Source organism: Dermacentor andersoni, chromosome 2, assembly GCF_023375885.2.
Source record: "Dermacentor andersoni chromosome 2, qqDerAnde1_hic_scaffold, whole genome shotgun sequence".
In the NCBI taxonomy this organism is placed as follows: domain Eukaryota; kingdom Metazoa; phylum Arthropoda; class Arachnida; order Ixodida; family Ixodidae; genus Dermacentor; species Dermacentor andersoni.
In genome coordinates this window covers 21,247,513-21,261,865 of record NC_092815.1, presented here as the reverse complement: position 1 = coordinate 21,261,865, position 14,353 = coordinate 21,247,513, and the positions used below count along the sequence as shown (strand labels likewise).

The following is a 14,353-nucleotide window of genomic DNA, read 5'->3' as shown; positions in this document are numbered from 1 at the left end:
ACAGATTGGCTCGTAGACTGGTATCCCCGCCAGACCCAAAATTAAACAACAGACAAGCAGTCGCGTGGAGACGACTACAAACTTATACATATCCGCACCCGGTTATGGCGAACCACATGTTCCCCGAGGCCAGGAGCGATAAATGTAATCTTTGTGGGGCGAGAGGGACCCTCGACCACATAATATGGGAATGTCCGTACTCTCCCGGGGGAACGCACAAAATAGGTAGTAGAGACACCTGGGAGACCCTGCTGCGCAGCTCGGACTCTGAGCTCCAGCTCCGGCTCGTCCAACTGGCTGAAGAGGCTGCTGGGACCTAAGACCTCCCAGCCTGCATCTGAGGCGGCGGCACTCGCCCCCTGACTTGTGTGTCGGGGGGTGGGTAGATCACCTTTTCCGTTGGACATTAAAGTTTATTCTATCTATCTACGCTGGAGGCATGTGCGGCAACGGAGCCAGCTGGGGAAGACGACGACGCTCGAGCCATTGATGATGATGATAGTTTTTTGCACAACGGCGCCAGTGTGGTTGGCGCCGAGAATTTTTAAGTCTTTTTTGAAAAAGATATACAAAACATTTTTTTTTCAAAAAAACATCTCTTCTTACCCTTGTGCCAGGGACCTCTTTGGGTCCCACGTGTGACAAGGGTAGTTCAACGGCGTGTTACAGGTCCCCGAGCTCACAGGGGTATGTGCCATTGAGCTTGGACACTTTCTGTGCACTATCATCAGGATCGGCCCACATGATGGCCTCGACACTAGGATATCCACTGTAGTCACAGAGATGTTTGTTGCACAGTGTTTGATTTATTAACTGAAACAAAGCGATTATCCTGCTTGTTACTGTAGCTTTGTTCTACCTATCAGATCAATATTCATTTCAGTGAAGTTGGTTTTTCCAATTCTTCATTAACATTTTATTTGTCTCTCCTTGATTGCAACATATTTTAATATTGTTACGTGTGGAAAGACACAGATTAAAGAGGCTATATACAGGCTATTTACACTGGAGACAGATCGCCAGGCCGACACTCGCTCGCGCCAAGGGCACAGACCCACTTCGTCGTCGTCCTCGCGGCGGCTCATCCCTTGAGCATCGCTCGATGATATCGTAATACTACCCCCCGGCGGCAAAAGCGCCGTCGCGGTGCTGTTAAATATCCAAGGCGCGTGGACCGTTACAGACCCACTTCGTCGTCGTCCTCGCGGCGGCTCATCCCTTGAGCATCGCTCGATGATATCGTAATACTACCCCCCGGCGGCAAAAGCGCCGTCGCGGTGCTGTTAAATATCCAAGGCGCGTGGACCGTTGTAGGGCTTGAGTCGGGCGACGTGGACAATGTCACTGGTTGTCACAGCGGAGGACGTAGTGGGCGTGGCTAGAGCGATTTCGTAGGTGAGAACGGTTACTTGGCGAAGCACGTGATATGGGCCTGTGTAGCAGGAAAGCAGTTTTTCACAAAGGCCAACTTTACGCGATGGTGACCAAAGCAACACGAGGGTGCCGGGCACAAAATGGACATCACGGTGACGGAGGTCGTAGCGTTGCTTGTGTTTGCCTTGAGAGACTTGTAGACGAGTGCGCGCAAGTTGGCGAGCATGGTCAGCATGGGCGATAGCATCACGGGCATAAGCGCTAGTTGAAGCTGTGGTGGACGGAAGCACAGTGTCCAGTGGTAGCGTCGGTTCACGGCCATACAAGAGATAAAAAGGCGAAAAGCCAGCAGTTTCGAGACGGGAAGAGTTATACGCAAATGTAATGTGAGGTAGAGCCTGGTCCCAGTCACGGTGGTCGTCTGGAACGTATTTGGATAGCATGTCTGTAAGGGTGCGGTTCAAACGCTCAGTGAGGCCGTTCGTTTGAGGGTGGTAGGAGGTGGTAAATTTATGCTGTATTGAGCAGGCACGCATGATGTCGTCAATGACTTTGGCTAAGAACGTACGGCCACGGTCTGTTAGCAATTGACGCGGAGTACCATGAATCAAAACGATATCATGCAGGAGGAAGTCCGCAACTGGTCGGAAGAGCGCGGGTTACGGCATAGCGGGTCGCGTAGTCCACCGCGACTGCAACCCACTTGTTTCCTGATGTAGATTCCGGAAATGGGCCGAGAAGGTGTAAGCCGACACGATGGAAGGGCTCGGCAGGGATGTCAAGCGGCTGTAGGTAACCAACGGAGAGCTGGGAAGGCTTCTTGCGTCGTTGGCAAAGTTCACAAGCGGCGACGTAACGTCGTACGGAACGGGCAAGGCCCGGCCAGAAAAAACGGCGACGTACACGGTCATAGGTTCGAGATACGCCGAGGTGTCCCGCCGTTGGTGCGTCATGAAGCTCTTGTAGAACGGTTGAGCGGAGGTGTTTAGGTAGGACAAGTATGAACTCAGAGCCGTCCGGATGAAGGTTACGACGGTACAGAGTAACGTCGCGGAGGACGAAGAGGCGTAGAGTGGCGTCGGCCGGAGAGTGTTCAAAACGGTCGATGAGTGCTCTGATGTAGGCGTCACGACATTGCTCGTCGGCGAATGAAGCAGCTGCGACAAAGAGAATACACAAGCAGCACTGGTAATATTGGAGGAATCAGGGTCGTCAACAGGGTAACGCGACAAGCTGTCAGCGTCTTGGTGCAGGCGGCGAGACTTGTAGACCACGGAATATGAAAATTCTTGTAGCCTCAAAGCCCATCGACCAAGCCGGCCTGTAGGATCCTTTAGCGATGAGAGCCAGCAGAGAGCATGATGGTCAGTGACTACGGAAAAAGGGCGACCGTAAAGGTAAGGACGGAACTTCGCAACCGCCCAGACTACAGCAAGGCATTCTCGTTCCGTAATGGAATAGTTGCGCTCCGATGGTGTGAGGAGGCGGCTCGCATAAGCAATAACGCGATCCTGGCCACGCTGACGCTGGGCTAAGACGGTACCTACGCCATGACCGCTGGCATCTGTACGCAATTCTGTAGGGGCATCAGGGTTGAAGTGGGCGAGAATGGGTGGTGAGGAGAAAAGAGTGACGAGACGAGAGAAGGCGGCGGCTTCTGCAGTACTCCACGAGAATTGTACGCCTTTCTTCAAAAGATTAGTGAGGGGTCTAGCAACTGCCGCAAAATCTTGAACAAAACGAGGAAAGTACGAGCATAGCCCGACAAAACTTCGAACGTCTGCGGCTGTCTTCGGAACCGGAAAGTCTCGGACAGCGCGAGTTTTGTCGGGATCAGGCTGTACTCCGGAAGCGTCAACGAGGTGGCCCAGAACAGTAATTTGGCGGCGGCCGAAACGACATTTGGACGAGTTAAGTTGCAGCTTCGCCTTTCGAAATACATCAAGTATAGCTGTTAGACGCTCAAGGTGGGTGTCGAACGTGGGCGAGAGGACGATGACGTCGTCGAGGTAGCAGAGACATGTGGACCATTTGAAACGACGGAGCAAGGAGTCCATCATACGCTCAAAGGTGGCAGGGAAGTTGCATAACCCAAACGGCATTACTTTAAATTGGTATAGGCCATCAGGTGTGATGCGCGGATGTTGTCTGATTCGGATGCCTGACGTCGTTTGCTTTATACGCGGCGTGCACGCCGATGGCCGCGCCACTGGTGGCGGCCTTGCGCAGAACGCATGGGAGAGGAGCGAGCCGCGCGCCGTAGCACGCCGTAGTTTGTTGCGTCGAGGATAGTGCTTCTCCATCTTATTTGTGTTTTCAGAGCAAAATAAGCAACACCCTTCGCATGTGTGGGATGGCCAAAGCTTCCGAAGAATGTCGAAGAAGAATTGTTGCAGGGTGGGGGGGGCTCAAATACCGGCGAAAACGTGCCGGTGATACGGTTCTAATTATTCCCCGCAAAGCCTCATCAGCAGGAGCAACGGTGGCAATGGATCGTAGCTTCGGCGCGAAATTTCTTGTTCTCATCCTTTCCTTTGTCGCTTCGGTGTTTTTTCTTTTTTATTATTATTTTTTTACTCAATTGTAGTTAGACGGGTAAGCGACGAAGTTCGTCTGCAGTGCAACCTGCGGTTGAAAGGCATTTCGCTAAAGTTCGGAATGCCGTTTGCCGCTTATATTGTTTTCCGCTTCTTTACCGCGTTGGGCTAGCTAGGCAGCACGACTGCATGAGCGCATTGTTTTGCATGTTAAAGCTACAGAAGTTTGCAAGAACTGAAATTGTTAGTTTTATGTGGCCCGGTAAATCCTCGCACCAGCTGTCGCGCACTTCATGTTTTTACATTTATTTTATGCGTGGCTTCGCCCATGTTTAACTGTTGCTAGTTGCTTCATGCATAACTCCTGATTCTTTTGAGCTGCGAGGTTTTCACCCTGCCTCGTTTGTAAAGGGTATAAATCACGCTGTGTCTTATCGGAATCACACCAAGCAAGTGCTTCTTTAACAGCTTTATTCATTTCGCCCGAGGGCACCTTAGATATTGTGTTTTTTTGGGAAATGTGTTTAGAAAATAGGTAGCTCAGGGCGAGAATTGCTAATAGTTACTGCATATGGTATTTTTGTTCTATTTTTCGCTGATCCATTTTTCGCTGAGTAGTTCGCGTCACATCATCATACCTTGATGCTGTCTGAGCAGACATAACACGCCGAGTGATTTGTTTGTTTCACAACGTAATCGCTTCTTGCAAGTGAATTTTGCACTCAGCTGAATTATTTCTTATTATGATTACGCCGCATAGGACTAAACCCGGCCTTGCCGCCAGCGCTGTATCTAATTTGACTGGCGCTGCTCTGCCTTTAAATATATCATGTGGCCATTCTCTCGAGTAACATTTAAAAAAAGTACTGCAATGTTAGTCACACTATAGCTTTGTACGTTTCCAAGCAGTTCCCTTAGGGAATTTAAAATTGCAAAAACTGCAGCGCGAACGGCAGTTCATCGGCGGTACAGCGCTAACACCGCGCTTTTATTAACCCGTGCGTTTGGTGGCTTCGTTGCTGTAGTGTACGCGTTTCTATCAATAAATTCGCAATTATTCTACTTCAGGCGACTTTCACTACAATTATTCGGCGGCGTCACATGTATTCATCGGCAGAAAAATCACAACGGTATATGTAGACATCGCACCGTGCGGATTTGTTATCTAAGTCTGCACTAACGACGGGTGCTTATTATTGAGGTACAGAAGCAGCATTACGGCAAGGGTAGAATTAAAGAAAAAAAAACGGTCGAGACATCGCATTAGTCAACAAAATTTGTCGGCTAGTTTACATGAGCTCCACTTCATGTAAATGGTCTTCATGGCGTTTGTCTGCGGGACGCACCTGGCGCGTATGTGGACCATGTTGCCCCAAACACCGGTAACACCTTGTTCATACCCGCTCCCACAGAGGTCTGCGTCTTCCCTACAGCTGTCACCGCAGAAGAAGCAGTCTGGCGCCCGAACCAAGGACAAATCGCAGCCGCGAACTTCAGTCACCCTTGCTGCAAAGCGTTGTCGTCTGCTACTGCTCCCACGCGTATTGTTGGAAGCGCCCGCTAGGTGGCTATCAGTGGCGCCTCTATAGGCGGTGCACGCGGCCTATAGCGCTGACGTTCTCTTTCGCGTTTCCGCTTCTTCCCTTTTTCCGGGGTCTTCCTAGGCATCTCTAGAGGTGTCGTCTCATCATCACTCAGATTTTAATGCGACAGCGTTAAGGAGCTCGTGTCGCACAAAAGCCGGTGTCGTCGGCGTCGGCGTCAGCGGCGTTGGCCGTGAGCGATAAATCCCAGAAGGCACTTTATAAATAAAAAGCATCTTGCAAGATGGGCTGGTGGGAACCGAACCAGGGTCTCCGGAGTGTGAGACGGAGATGCTACCCCTCAGCCACGAGTTCGTTCCTTCAAAACGGCACAAAATCACCTCTAGAGAATGCGGTGTTGCCTTAGAAACGTGCCGTAGAAAGTTATACTGTGGTGTATATCGGTAATTATGACCATGTAACTTACAGAAGTCGCAGTTTCACGAGTAGCGAAGTACGTTTCCGCTACATTTCTTCTGCGCTCTGCGTACACGCAGAGCCATCTTGCGGCAAACACAGAAGACCCCCTCCTCACAATGTGCGGCGCTGCCCCGAAACGTGGCGCGCCACTCGCCCCATGATGGCGTCCCCCTTCATGGCGCGTCGGGGCCCGGCTATCTGTGCCGATCGCGACGTTTGGCTGGCGTAGCGCGTTTGAGTAGGCGGTGCAAACGGGGTGCGATAACGCTATCGCGTTCCACTCTTGAAGGCGAAGCTTAAGCGTCCTCCATGTTTTATTCCACAAGATCGCCCGTAAGCATTTCCGCGTGAGCGCGTTTCTTGGTGTTTTTTATGCTTTGATGCTTGATGTTTTTTGTATGCGTTGCGCGCGCTGTGTGAACTTTGCTCGAGAGACGCCAGACCACCAAGCAAACCCCGTAGATTATAGAAAATTTCGCTTTAAATGTCAGAGCGCACCAGTTCCTTTCCTCCTCCTGTGGCAGTTAGCGCATTGAGACGCCATTTGACATTGTGCCGCGTTGGGCATCGACCAATTCATTCCATGCCGTGCCCTACATTCGACCTCGGAGAAGGTCGGTTAGGAGAAAAGGCGCATCCGGAGTGGCGTGTTGTGTGACGCTACTATACACGACAAAAGCGACGCACGGCTCCCCCCCCCCCTCCCGCCCAGCGGGCCGGTACCACTGAAAACCTGGGAGGACTGGGAGACCTCACTACGCTCCACGGACCCGGCAAGGCAGAAGATCGCCGCCAGCCGGGCTGCCACCGTCATGGATATGTTATACATGAACGCTTGAGTGCAGTGGGGTCGTGTGGAGACCCAGGGGGCTGGGAGGTCCCAAATGCCCAGTTAATGTTTTTCCTCCTCCTCCTCTTCCACAGCCGCGATGCACCGCTAGCTCTAAGGACCTTAGCTGGCACGTGAGCACAGCGTTCCAGCGCGGCTGTGGTGCGAACATACGACCGCGCTCGAGCTCCCAGCTCTACCGACGTTGCCACCTACTTCCTGTTCCGCCTACGGCTGCGTTCTTGATTGGTGTGCTCATCCTTGGCGCTGCAAGTACTCGTTCTTGCTCGTAACATTCGCTCTCTTGAGGACTGAGCTAGTAATTAACGCACGCTGGTCGCGGAATCCAGTGGTCCGCCCAAACTACGGCTGCAATGGAAGAGATAGTAGCCAAAGTAGGAAACGTTGTCTTCGAGTTGGAGGTGGCCCTGGATCGACAGCTCGGCGCGTTGCCACTGCCTTTCCCCGGCATGGACAAGTCTGGAGCAGCCGTGTGCTGTTTCTATCTGAAGGGCAGCTGCAGCAAAGGATCCGCATGTCCGTTTCGGCATGTTAAGGGCGACCGAACCGTGGTATGTAAACACTGGCTGCGGGGTCTTTGCAAGAAGGGGGACCAGTGCGAATTCCTTCACGAGTTTGACATGACGAAAATGCCGGAATGCTACTTCTACTCGCGTTTCAACGCATGTTGTAACAAGGAGTGTCCATTTCTGCATATAGATCCTGAATCGAAAATTAGAGATTGCCCCTGGTATGACAGAGGGTTCTGCCGGCACGGCCCACTCTGTCGCAATCGACACACACGGCGCGTGATGTGCATCAAGTATCTTTGCGGATTTTGCCCCGACGGACCTGAGTGCAAATTTATGCATCCCATGTTCGACCTGCCTGTTCCAGACCCTGTGCCGCAAGGGAAGAACATCGTATGTCATTATTGTGGTGAGCCTGGGCACAAGGCATTATTTTGCCAAAAAATGCCAGACGATTCGCGCGAAGAGCAACGGTTTCGTATGCAGTTGCACAACCACCACGGCGGAACGCACCGACGCGAGCACGACGACGGAGGAGGAACCAGCACTGGACGAGGTAAACGAGGCCTCAGACCACTGGATCAAGTCACCTGCTACAAGTGCGGCGAAAAGGGACACTACGCCAACAAGTGCCCCAAAGGACATTTGGCTTTCCTCAGCAGTGCACTTAAAAATTCCCCGTACGTGTAAAGCTGGCGCACGCAGTGCATCGCAATATTTGGCGTTGTTTTGTATATTTCAGTTAATAAAAAGCTTTGTGGCAGACTTTGTTCGCTACAGTGAGAAAAAACAAAAACAAAACATTACTGCTAGTGGCCAAGAATACGTTAGCATCATTCTTTGACTTGCAAATTTTCAGCTGCAAGGGCGCGTCGGTGATCGAAAGGGGGACGCAGCTCTAGCGTCCGCAGCAAGACCACGCTTCACGCGAACACCGCGGCCGCCACCATGTATCGCGTCTCGTGAGACACAGCGGTCGTTTGTCTCCCGCAACTAACGTGGACACACGTGTCACGGGATGGTTGTCATGCACTTGCTGCGCCTCAAGGAGAGCGCTGAATAAGGCTGCGGACTGCGTCCTCGAGTCAGAAAATTAGGCGCGAATAGTCCGACGTTATCGGCAAGCGGGCGAGGGTGGCTCGACGCCAGGCGCGTCGAAGGGCGTTGGCCGTCTCCGGTTACGTTGGCTGCGTCCATAGTTTCGTGCAGTAATTACTAGAGGAATGGCCATGGTTGACCCAGCATGGGAATTATGGGAGGTACGCATGGATTTTCTTAAACTTCGTCCTTCTGGTTTCAAACGGCTTCGGGACTTTGTAAACTCGTCATTTTCAAAATGCAGTGCGTAGTAAATAAAATTGTCCGACGGCAGGATTAGAACACAGGACCTCTAGCACAGAAGCCTGACGTTGAAACCATTACGTCACGGGCGCATGCATTGACAAACGATGTCAAACGCCTTTATGAATTTATCATGGGTATGCGAGTGCCTTGAGACACTTGGCACGTTTCGATTTGGCCACCTCGACAAGCTCAATTGTTGCAATTAGTAATGATTGTGCATGTTCGCAGCGTCTTCTGCACTTCGAAGAGTATAGATCACTCTGAAATTTACGACAATGAATGCATATGAAGCGTAATAAACAAAGCCACAAGAACGTCTGAATCCACAAGCACGAAGATCGGACAAATCCATGTACTTCCCATCATTCCCATGGTGGGTCAACGACTGCAGCACCAGAATAACCTCTAGTATATTGTAGGAAACTCTATGGCTTCGCCAGTGCGTCGAACCGTCGGTCGAACTCGCACCGTGGTCTACAGACGCGGAACTACTACAGAAACTGAAAGAACGATACATATATGACCATCACTAAGTACAGACGCCCCAAATGAGACGCGACCGTACCTTCGGAAGGCCAATTCCAAATTAGACGAACCTTTCACATATGCAGAAGTCACCAAAACTCGGCTCCCGGCCCTGATGCCATCACGAACGCGAGGCTTCGGAACCTGGACGTTAGAGTCTTGACTAAATTCACAGTACTGTTCAATGGCGAGAGCTGGCTCAACGGCCAATTGCCCCCGGAATGGAAACACGCCAAAATTATCATGATCCCCAAACCTAAGAAGACCCCTTCAATAGGCGTTTTGAGGCCCATTTCCCTCACGTTCTGCCCGGGCAAACTGTATACGAACGAGTAGTACAAATAAGACTGCAGCGGTACCTTGAAGAAATAAGATGGTTTCCAAACACCATGATAGGGTTCCGTACCAGTCAAGACGCATTCTTACTGATAGTAGAAGTTATATCTCACGTGATGTTTGTACCACTCCTGCCTGGGCTTCCAAATGGAAGCTGGCAGTATTCTGAAATAAATAAAATATCTAACATCGCACGCGGAGAGAAAAGACTAGTGTTTCAACTAGGCCTCAAGGGAGCATTGATAACGTTGCTCACAAAATAATACTGGAGGAACTCGAATTGACAGAATGAGGAGAACGTACGTACAACTAAGTGGGGGCTTTTCTCGCCAACCGCACCGCCACAATAGGCATCGGCCAAGTCGCTTCCGAGAATTCAAGATGCCCAGTAGAGGAACAAACCAAGGGGCAATAAACTCACCTTTGCTGTTCAACATAATGATGTGTCGTCTGGCGCGACAGCTGGACCAAATTCCTGATTTGGGTTACACACTGTACGCAGACGACATAACTCCGTGGGCAGCAAGGGGCCCTCTGGGACACAAAGAACACGTACAAACAGCCGAGGCAGTAGACAAATTCTCGAGGAGAGTGGTCTCAGATGTGCCCCCGAAAAATCACACGCCATTTGAGTACACTCGAGGGGCTACTTATCCAATAGACCTGTCAACAGCGTTGTGGAAGGACCGACGGTCCAAGAAGCTACGACGATGCGGATCCTGCGTTTCTGGCTCCAAAGTAGCGGGAAAGCGCCCCTTACCATCAAAACACTCAAAACCACCACAAATAACATCCCACAAATGCCACGTAACTTATCGCAAAGCGGGCATGCAAGAACACGACACGCTTAGGCTCTTCCAAGCCCTACTGATAAGCCGAGTCACGTAGGGCCTGCCCTACCACTTCCTTAGTCATGAGGAGAGGCAAGTCGACATCATAATAAGATCAGCATACAAAGCGGCCCTCGGTATACCAAAGGGGACGCCCAGAGCGCCTGCTAGCCTTAGGAATACACAACACATTCGAAGAGCTAAAACAAGCCACACTAATCTCTAAGAGGGAACGCCTGAGCTACACTCACGAACGACGGGCCCTACTGACAAGGGAACGTATTCCTCCACACCCCCAATTCATCAGCGAACGGGTATTACCACTACAGACCTCAACACGAGCTCAAATAACAGTGGCCCCCATACCCAAAAACATGCACCCGGAATACAATAAAGCAAGGCGCAAAGCACGCGCGCAACATATTAGAACAATGTATGAAAATAATCCCACGTACAACACGATATACATGGACGCAGCCGCGTATCCGAACGTACACCCGAACGCCAGCGACGCACAAAAGAACATCAAGAGGTACGCAGTGGCAATCGTCGACAAGAAAGCCCAGCAACAATTTACGGCATCCGTCAGGGCAAGTACTCCGGCGGCTGCCGAAACTTTCGCCGTGACAATGGCCCTTGCCCATGCAGAACGCACACAAAAGAGCGTCACCATGATAACAGATTTCACAAGAAGCATGTTGCTTGCTTCTCAGGGGCCACGTGACCAAAACAACTCGCTGAATAATACCGACGAAATTCGCCCATCATCAGTGGATCGCATGGTGTCCAGGCCACACAGGCCACGAGGAGAACGAACTGGCCGATTCGCTAGCCCGAGGGATTATTAAACGGGCCGACTCGACTGGGGCGGTCCCGGGAAGCCAACGTAATAACCCCAATCCAACGAATGCCCGAGAGATCCTTGCTCATCACCCTCACCCACTACTCAGTGGAGAGGTGAGGGTGATGATCATCACCCCACCTTAAATTACAATATCCCATGTTCCCCACTCGCTACAGGCCCGAATGCCCGTGGTGCGGCGGTATACCAACACTACAACACATTACATGGGATTGTGAATCGCAACGTTTGATAAAACAATGGGGCAATTGAAGGCACAGCTAACCAGCTCAGGGCTGGCGGGACAACAGCCCTTCATAAGACAGGTCAAGCGGGCGGCCGAGGCCACTGGGGCCTTGGACTAAAGGGGCTCCGACTATTGCACGTAAATACTTTTAAGCAATAAAAGTTTTTCGCTCTCTGGTGGCATGGTCTAACTACAGACGCCGTTGTTCTCGCAAACCTGACGTAATGTGTGCGAGCGTTCGCGCTACGTCGAACTATATTTAGCCCTTTAGCGCCAGCTTTGGTCGCATACGAACGCTCGAGGCGTCGGTGGTATCAGCCGGCTGTCTGAGAAGCGCGGGAGGCCCTTATAGAGCTTCTTATAAGAGCTGCCTGCTTGGAGCGTGTGTTCGATCTTCTTCACAGAACAGCGAGCAGAAACTCCAGCGTTGTCACACAGGCTGCATACAGCTTTCTTAAAATATCTGCGCAAAAGTACAGGCTGCAATGAGAGGAAAAAACATAACAACGCACAGCTACATTCTCACAACCGGTCTACGAGAGATTTTAATAATACTAACTTGGCGATAAATATTACACCAACAGAAAGCGTGTATAAATTTAATAAGTTGTTTATTTCCAATAGAGTGTAACGATATTAACGGCAGTGCAGATTTGGACGGCTGCGGGAATTATGAATATACATTGAGTATTCTAACAGTCTCCGTCCTCTTACAACATATATGAGGACGACGGTGGCGACAAGTAAAGAACATCTGAAGGGAAAAGTAATAATGCGATTGACCAACACTGCCCGACTTGGTCTTTGCAAGCCTGCGGTTAGTGCGCTTTCTTATTTGGAGAAATCATAGAATTCCAAACTAAAATATATGAGTCTTGATATCGCGTGCCAGGTCGGTCTGGAAATAGCGGACTCTGAGAAGCGGATGGGGCCGATCTCGACGGCAATGCATGGCACGCCTGTTCAGTTCACTGAATTCGAGAGCGACCAGTTTCATTGCGTAAGCGAATTTCAACATGCCGTTTTCTCACAGTTGCATAAAAAAGTTATCCACTTTCTTTACCATGGTGTTACTGCCGATTGATTCGTGGAGTTTAATGCCCCTCCAGAAAGCAGTTGCACTTAGTTGGACTGTGGCAGGCGCCGCACTAGAGGGCTCCGGGATAACATTGGACCACTTGGGTTTCTGGAACGTGCACCTATATCTCGAGCGTTCTTGCATTTTGCTCCGATTGAAATGGTGGCCACCGCGGTCGTCGTGTCATCGCATTGTCAATCAGTGTGGAGGTTTGGGCTTGTTGGTACGCCATCACGAAGGCTTTTCGGTGTAGCGGAATACAGGGACGTAGAGAAAAGAAAACAATACGCACACAGCGCTAACTTCCAACAATGATTTAATTTCCGTAAATAACGATCCTTGTACATCCCGCACATACGTCAGAGACATGTATCTATCCAAAGCGATAGAAAATGAGCGCTAATAGTTGGAACGTGGCAAAACAAACCAAACAGTAACTGCTATCGCTAACGCATGCGTGAAAAATCTATTTCCTTCTCATGCAGTCAGTTTGGCGGTAGAAGACAAAGTTAATTGTGCGAAACTTGAGAAAATTGTTAATATTGAGAAGATGGGCAGTGCTCGCTGCAAGCCAGAGCCTGCTGCTGCTGCTGTAAATTCATGAGTGCACGATCGGAGGTCTCGTTCAAGTTTGCTGGTTTGTTCGGTTTGATGGCATTTGTCCTCTTTTATTCCAAAAGTCATAATTTGCTGCATTTTTTCGTCTTCGTGAATCTCAGACACGGGGAATTTCCTAGACGGCTAAGAATTATGTGCGTGTACACTTACAGTTACAATTATATACACTTTCAACCTCCTATATAAGTGTACAGATGCACATTCATATGCATAAAGCTCGTCGGAAATGAGAAGAGCAACTAGTGCGAGACTATCTTTCTAATTAAGAATATTTCCAAAGTAACAATGAAAATATAATGTACAAAGTCAATACTTTATTACAATGATCGAGTCGGATTTTTATGTGGTTTCGCCAATTCTCGGCTATTGTTTCAGGAACTGATCAGTTTATTTAGGATTGTCTTGAAAGTACCAATCGCTTAGTTGGGATCCCGGATTCTGGCCGCCTTACCGCTGAAAGTAGCTTTAGATGTTATATGTAATAAGCCTGCACATAAACATAGACATAGTGTACTCTTCAGGACGCAGGTTATGCCTTTTTCATGCTCTTTCGCCCCCAAACCTCTTCGTCGTTGTTGTTTTTGTTGTTGTCTATCGAACATGTGGCTCCTAATGACTATGGGGGATCGGTCAAGAAGTGAGTGGATTATTCCAAGATATAATGAAAAATAAAATTTAAGCAATAATTTGGACTAAGTGCTGTAGAAGGTGAAATAATTTTGTACAATGAAATAAATAATATCATGAAGAATCGTTAATCATTAATTGAAAAGTACACAACAGCGGATTCTGCGCTTTCAACTTCTTCAACAGCCTGGGCATGCTTCTCTAACGCCACCTCTGTTCTCATATGTAATAGTATTTGAAAACGTTTGCTATAGAGGCCTCATTCGACGGGGTCATTGGGGCTTACATGCCAGACACTTGTTATAGTTCCTGCTGGCTGGCTATATTGACAACAAAGGATAGGTCTCTATATTATATTTTGAGTTTGACAATCTATTTCTCACTAGCACCAAGTCTCCAACCTCTATTCTTGTTGTTGTTGCCTCAAAACTCGTTGTCGCTGTGTTCTGTTCTTGGTCAAAATTATTTTTCATCCTCTCACGGTGCTTTACTCTGTGCGGTTCTCCGAGCCTCTGTTAGGTAGATTATTGTTACAGCGCTCAGAAACGTTTCGCATAATAAACAGGTTGTTTTCCTATTAAATGTTTCACAGGCCCACATTCCTGTACAATGAGCCTTCATCATCATCATCATC

The 14,353-nt window shown here is 49.6% G+C and overlaps 2 protein-coding genes across 2 annotated transcripts in view; both read left to right on the top strand.

Moving 5' to 3' along the window:
• The first annotated feature begins 6,340 nt into the window (after positions 1-6,340).
• On the top strand, positions 6,341-8,038 carry LOC126542784 (cleavage and polyadenylation specificity factor subunit 4-like). Its single transcript, XM_050189843.3, has one exon. It carries the CDS (start codon positions 7,118-7,120, stop codon positions 7,961-7,963), a length of 846 nt encoding a protein of 281 aa, XP_050045800.2. The 5' UTR covers positions 6,341-7,117; the 3' UTR covers positions 7,964-8,038.
• A 2,701-nt stretch (positions 8,039-10,739) lies between these two features.
• Positions 10,740-14,353, top strand: part of LOC126542765 (high affinity cAMP-specific and IBMX-insensitive 3',5'-cyclic phosphodiesterase 8B-like) — a 36,116-nt gene continuing 32,502 nt past the window's right edge. The window contains exon 1 of the mRNA XM_072286114.1: positions 10,740-10,840. Within this exon, the coding sequence (XP_072142215.1) occupies positions 10,740-10,840 (101 nt within the window). The remainder of the gene's footprint in view (positions 10,841-14,353) is intronic.